Consider the following 7,638-nt stretch of genomic DNA (forward strand, 5'->3'; position numbering starts at 1 on the left):
AGAATGTTAATTAAAATAAATATTTGATTAAACATCCTTTTATATGACAAAATCATTTTTACATTATAATTGATTTGGTGAAAGAAGTCCATGGTAGCTACAGATTCAGCAAATATGGTTATACCCAAATGGAAGAAAAAATTGTGCCTCTGCATCTCAGTGCCATATGCATGAGAGAGAGAGATAGATAGATAGAGAGAGAGAGAGAGAGAGAGAGAGAGAATTGTATTTTCTTTGGGGGCTGGGATGTGTTGTATCAGTATTGTGATAAATCTGTTTTCAGATAAAATTTTATGATTCCAGATTAAAACAAAATAATAAAGTAATAAACTAATAAATTAGTTCCAAATTAAAATAAATCATATGTGTTATTGTGTATGTTGGTTCTCTTCATTGTACAAAAATGTAATAATCATCACTTTGTTTATTTTTTAGTCAATAGAAGAGGTTTATGTTGACCACATGAACTCTGTTAAATCTCCAAGTCCACATCTAACATTTGTTGTCAAGACTCATGAAAGAACATATTATCTGATGGCTCCCAGTCCAGAGGCAATGCGTATATGGGTGGACGTCATATTTACAGGTGCTGAAGGTTATCAGGAATTTGAACATGGGTCATAGATAAACTATGCATTCATTTTCTTTCTTACTATCTGTGGTTCAGAGCTTGCCAGTTATGGAGCTTAGCCTCTGTCCTGAAAGATGCCCTCCTCCCATTTTCTTTTTGCCCATGAGAGCTATGGTGTTTTGAGACTGAGGGAGAAGGGATTGTATTTTTAATAAGACTTGAAATATTATTCTTTTATAGAGAAGATTAATATTTGCATACCCCTGCTGTAGCTTTTGAGAAATCAAACTTTGCCAGACTATTTTAACTGATTATACAAACGTCATGTCAATAGATTGTCGCACAAATCAGGCACTTTGAAAAAGAGCTTTGATAGATCTGATATATTTCATATAAAAATGTAGTAAGTGTGCTTAAGTCTGTTACTTGCTAATTGTGGCATAGATGAATTTTGGAGAATTGTTCCATTTGTAATTATTATGTAAGAACTGAAAATGTATGTAATATTGTGAAATATACTTTCATCAGAAAGATTCTGTCATAAACAAGTGTATATGCAAACATGTAATTTCTTATATAACATAGAAGTATGTACAATGTACCACCTAATATCATTTTTTCTAATGAATAAAACTTTTCCCACTTGTGTGATGTGCTCACATTGTTAAATATAGTGATGATGGCTCACTTTGCATCTGGATAAGGAGAATGGATGTAACAAAAATGCTAGCAGCTTAATTTTTGAATCAACGTGTGTATAGTGGGGAATCAGTGGTAAAGAAATGCAGATGGTGTCACGATTTTCACTAGGCAGCAGATTTTTGTTTCTCACAGCTGCCAGTGTGGATAGTACTTTATAAAATTTGGCTTGAAATAGCTGAAATTATTTTTGTAAAAATGAAATGCCTTTATCTTCTACACTGACAATTTTCCTTTATAACATATGACCATTGTGAAACAAATGTCTTGCATACATTTCAGATTATTTTTAATTTGTTGAACATCTAATGCTACTTTGTCATGTACTGTCGAGATACTGTTGCTTATTACATTGGGTTACTGTATAAAAGCAGCCACAACTGCTGCTTTTCAATTTTGAGAATGTTTTTGTAGCAAGTAAATAAATACATAATCAATTATTAGTTGTTTCATTTTTTTATTAATTTGTAATGCAAACAGGAAACTTCCACACATCTTCCCATTCAACTGCCTTTTTAAATTAGTAACTTGATGCTCAGTGTTTACATATATACTAATGTGCCAGTGAAGCATACTAAAATATGTGACAATTTAGTATTAATGTTCAGTTTCACCAACTGCGACATGGTCGAGTATACAGACAGTAATCCAATCCTGCTATGCTATGCTGATTATATTTATATGTTTTGAAGATGCTATTATGGCCTTATCACTTTAGGACATGGTGCAAAAAGGTATGTTTTACCATATCTTCTGTATATCTCCCTGGTTGCATGATAGTATATTGTGATATGTATTGCTGTATTATGTTGAAAGACACACTGCTCACTAGGTATATATATTTGTATATTATAGATCTGAGGATGGTCATTACGGACTGAAACCGGTCATCGTCTAAAGAATTCATATTGTGATCAAAGACCGAAATAAAAAACATTTGAATGTTCAGTTTCTTAAATGGAAGCCTACAAATATGTTCTCTGAAACATCAGGAAATAAAGTGCTACCATTATGTGGCCTTCAGATTAGGTATAACAACAACAGCCTTGACACTAAAGGGCATCCAACCTGCTGAAAGATGCACAACTGGAGCAGAGTTAAAGAGACATAAACATATGATTTGATCTCCAAATTTTTACTTATATTAAGAATTATTTCATTGCTGTTTTCTGCAGAAATGACAGTTTGAACTGCATCTCACATCTGTCTCAATTTGTCATACTGTTGAAGCATCCTGCTTGATCCTCCCAATGTGCTTGTCTTTCAGTTGTGTACACTTATTACAAGTTTACATGCCAACCTCCAGTCACCGTATTCAGCCACTCCAGAACCAGAGATTATGGATGGCCACAGCAGGCGAAGAAGGTTTGAGATGCTAAGAAACGTTAAAAGAAACTTACAGGAACCATCAATGGACGTGGTTACATGATTTTGCGTGATTATCAAAAATATTTGCATATTTTTAATTTTGTATTATCCTTAGCTGTTTCTTATGGGTAGTATCTTTGATTGGATTTTAAACCATAATGATAGTAAAGAGCTTTTCATCTCCAGGATTTAAAAACTTGCCATCCAATATTTCCTCATTTTTTGCAGTGTACTGTTTTTATCACAATTTTGGCTTAATGATATATCTAAGGTTCTTGTATCAGAAGTAAGATTCACTCACGCCCTTCCTTTTTAACCTTCCCCAACCTATCCCCCTCTTCTTCCTGAGGAAGGAACTATTCATTCCCAAAGATAGGATTTGCAGAACACTGTTTTTCCCGAGTACATGTTTCAGCACCACATGCAATCATCAGTGGGTTTCCATTTTATTTAATCTGTAATGTGAACATTTTTACTAATTGATTACAAAATTAGTGGATCTTTAGTTCAAACAATAGTTTGTTTCTTTTTGTTAATACCTTTACACTTGCTGTGCATGATTTTTCAGGACCACTTGTGTATTATTTGTTACAGGCAGCTTGTCATCTGCAACCAAACGATGTTGATGAGAATGTTTGTTGGGGGTTAACCTATCAGCTAAATGTAATTTAATTTGTCGTGATATTTCGTGCCTATATTCATTTTTACTTACATTTTCATTTGGGTAGCCCTTTTATACTCAGCATCATGGTGAGGTGTCATGATGCACACGCAAATATAACACGTATTCTCATGAGTAAGGTCGTAAAATCACTTTGCACTTCACCAAAACACAGTGTAATTGTGGTTGTTGTGTGTCTCGGCCCAGTCAGTGTACATTTGTTCACCACAGAGGTCTGTGCCAATTTTGAATTTGGGGAAATAATAGAGAGGAAAGGCATGCATACAGAAAGTAATGAAAGAAAAACAGGAGAAATAAAACAGAATAATTAACTACACACACACACACACTAAAAATAATCACAACCAACAATACAAATTCCATGACCATCATTAACCAAACTGAGATAGATCTTACCAAACAAGAAAGGAGCCTACTAGAAAAAGGATCAAAGCACAACATTAACACAAACATATCACACAAAACAACAGAAAACCTCATAACGGAATCAGAAAACATTATAAAGGAACAAGAAAGACTGAGCACACCAAAATGCGAACTTGACAAGAGAATTAGTAGCTGCAGAAATAACACAGATAATCAGAACACACAAATCCACAATTATTTCTGCTCATAAAACATCAGAGGAAATCACAGACAAGCAGACAGAGGGAATATTACTGTAATTATTTATGAAAAAGAATACATAGAGAAAACACTAGATTTTCTCGGAGACAACAACATCACAAAACTGACCAAGGTACCAGAAAAACATTCAACAGACACTGAAAAAACATCAAAAAACATTCTCAAAAGGCAAGGTAAAGAGGATGGCACAGAAAAATCCAAGAACACCCACCCTAAATTCCCTGCCAAAGGTTTACTTGGATAATAACCCATTAACGCCCATCAATAACTTCCGAAATGCTCCATCCTACCACATAGCCCAACACACACACACACACACACACACACACACACGCACTACTACAAAAATTGTACACTTTTGATAACAACAGGAAGCTGGAAAACTCAAAGGAATTAATCAACAGAAACAAGAACATATACATACCAGATACAGCAACCCTCATATCATTTGATGTCACATCAGTGTGCACTTGCATTCGAATAAATGAAACAATCAACATCATCACACAAAAATTAAAACACACGGGACACACGCTTCAGTGAAATAATAACCATACTCAAAACCATAACATCACAAAATTGTTTTGTGTTCAACAAAGAATTTTATTCTCAACATGAAGGACTGCCAATGGGATCACCAATTAGTGGGCTCATAGCTAACATATTTAAGAACAACCTGGAGAACATGATCTTCAGACACATAATAACACCAAAAAACTACAAAGTTATATACTTGTACCATTACGTCAATGACATAATATGCCCGCTTGATGAACCACATACACACGTAGAACAGCTACACAATAAAATAAACATCTTACACCCAAATATTAACTTCACATTAGAAACAGAAAGTAACAACACACTACATTTTCTAGATCTCACCATACATAAAACAAACAACACACAACTTCACAATATTCAGGAAACCGACAACCACGAGCACCACCATTCACAACCTATCGAACCACCCACTGACACATAAGCAAGAAAACTTAAGATTCATGCTCCACAGATTAAACAGAACACCCATACACAAACAGAGCGACACACAAGAACTAAGCACAATAAAATGAATAGCAATAGAAAATGGTTATGATATCTATTTGGTAGACAAGTTAAATAAAAAAATATGCAAACAGTACAAAATGAACATACTGAACACACACAGATTGTCACCCAACACAGAACAACACAAACAATGACCAAACACAAGACACAACAGAGCAACAACACACACACAAAACGAAATGGTACATACTCATCTACAATAACAAGATTGTTCACAGAATAGGCAACATATGTTAGAAACAGACTCCAAATAGGATACAGAACAGATAACACAACATAGAAAAAGATCGGAACACAAGAAACATCCACGGATAAATTTAACAGATCAGGAATATATGAACTCACATGCAACAATTTCAAAACAGTGTACATAGGACAAAAATGCAGGATATTCAGAACACCTCAGAGCTGTAAAAAGCAACAGCTCCCATAGCACATTTGCTGACCATCTTATAGCCCACAATCACCACCCAACAACAATAGAAACAGATATAAGAATACTAAAGCCCAGCCACAGCCTATACAGCATACTGACTGTTCACACTGATGTTGGTGCAGTGCTGCTGAAACATGTTCGGGGACTTGGTAAAAACTGTGTTTTGCATAACTGGCAGACCTCACATCCTACAAAGAACAGTTAAAGCATGTAGTCCAATTATCATTAAGTTCCTTCTTGTAACTAATCATTTTCAAATATCCCATACATTTATCATAATAATAAAGTGATTGCCAACTAGTTGTTTACGGGGTAATACCGTAACAACAAAAAATTAGAGACTGTTATTGGTCTTGCCTTCGGTTCTGTCCCTTCTCTACCCATCATGTTCACTGTTACCACATTGCTCTCCTACTGTGGTGCTGGTTATCACACAGTCAGCTGGAGAAAATGTTTGCAGCTGGTAACAGAACTTGTCACTCATTTTCAGTCTGTTTTACTTGTGTTTGTGGGGTATATCCACTTGACGCTACAGAATGTGTGGAATTACTTGCCAAAGAGTGATTTCTAAGAATAAAGTTAAGTGATCTGCTGCCATTTTCCACACACAAGCATCTGTGCTCTGTGGAGATGATAATTTAATTTAGCTATACTGCCTTAACAAACATAGATAAAATAATAGCAGATGCCTTGAAAAGCCACAAAAACACTGTGGTGAAAGTTTGCACCAATGATAATTCTGTGCAGATCAGAAAGAGGACATATGTTTAACTAATACACAAACAATGGTCACTCCAATTTGGAATATCAAAATGTAGGGGAAAGGTGGATTGCTATGTTTCATCAAGATGACAAGTTGCAGACTGACACAATTAAAAGACACTTACACATTAACTTTGGGCACAGCCTTCATCAGAGTGTATTACGATCTGAACTGCTGGAGATGATGGGTGTACATGCGTGAGACGTACTTGTTTGTGTGAATGAATGTGTGCATGTTTCTCTTCTTTTTCTGATGATGGCTGTGGCTGGAAACTAATCTGTAAGTGCCTTTTAATTGTGTCTGTCTGCAACATAACATGTCATCTTCATGGTACGTAGCACTCTATCTTTTCCTTGCGTCATTAGGTAACACATTTAGATACATTTCAGTAGCAAACAGCGAATCATAAACAGTGAGCACTTATTTATTTATTTATTTATTTACTTGAAGTACTTTGTCTTATGTTATCATTAGTAGTAGTTATCGGACATGCTGGATGCATGTGGATTATACTAATTGTTGTAAAGTTTTATTTTTACTTGTTTCTTTATCCACCCATAGACAATAAATATTGTGTGGATGTTGACCAAACGTATAAGTAAATTTGACATGAAAGCGTACAAGGAAAATAGTACATACAAATATACAAGCATATATAAAGTAAGACACACAAGATAGTACAAAGTGATCCATACATAGTAATACAAATTTATATACATATGCTTTTTTATTATATGGTCATAGTCTGGCCTTTATAAACCTACACTATTGCCCCTAAGCAGCAAATCTTTTTATGCACAATGATGATTCAGTGAAGTTTTACATTGGACGACAGCTATCCATTCATTACATGAATACGGTGAAAATATGGAGGGGCAAAAGACAGTATTTTCAGTTTTGGCTTTTTGTATACATAGTGGGAAAATGTTATTGGCCAACATAATCACTTACTAAGTAAGAGCATTGTCAAAGTAGAGTTTCCTTTTTTTTTTTAATTTTTTTTTTATTTCTGCTCTAAATTTATTCCTGTCTTATGAAAAGGAAAGGTGCTGCTCACCATGTAGTGGAGATTCTGAGGCACAGATAGGCACAACAAAAAGACTATCACAAATAAGCTATCGGCCAACAAGGCCTTTTTTGCCACATTTCTCTGCCTTGTTTGTTTATTGGATCTACCTTCATGCTACAAGCAGCTGTTGAACTTACTGGTTTTTCTTGAAATGTGACTTATAGTTTAGTGACACTATGATTCATCTCTTATTTTTACCAGATACCAATTGAAATAATTAAAAAGTTACTAACACAAAAATGGCAAGTAAATTTGTGACTATGCCATTACCATGTTGCTGATGCTCAAAATAAATTCTTTTTGACCTGGAATGTTAGCTTATGGAATTTACCAGCTACCATGTGTACTTAAC

The 7,638-nt window shown here is 34.8% G+C and overlaps 1 protein-coding gene across 4 annotated transcripts in view; it reads left to right on the forward strand.

Annotated features, from left to right (window-relative positions):
- LOC126162305 (pleckstrin homology-like domain family B member 1) overlaps positions 1–1,710 on the forward strand; it is a 1,095,423-nt gene extending 1,093,713 nt beyond the window's left edge. For all 4 annotated transcript variants that reach the window (XM_049918725.1, XM_049918724.1, XM_049918726.1 and 1 more), the window contains one exon: positions 436–1,710. In XM_049918725.1, coding sequence (XP_049774682.1) covers positions 436–624 — 189 coding nt within the window. In that variant the 3' untranslated portion in view covers positions 625–1,710. The remainder of the gene's footprint in view (positions 1–435) is intronic.
- Positions 1,711–7,638: the final 5,928 nt, after the last annotated feature.

The sequence above is a fragment of the Schistocerca cancellata genome, chromosome 2 (assembly GCF_023864275.1).
Source record: "Schistocerca cancellata isolate TAMUIC-IGC-003103 chromosome 2, iqSchCanc2.1, whole genome shotgun sequence".
Lineage (NCBI taxonomy): Eukaryota > Metazoa > Arthropoda > Insecta > Orthoptera > Acrididae > Schistocerca > Schistocerca cancellata.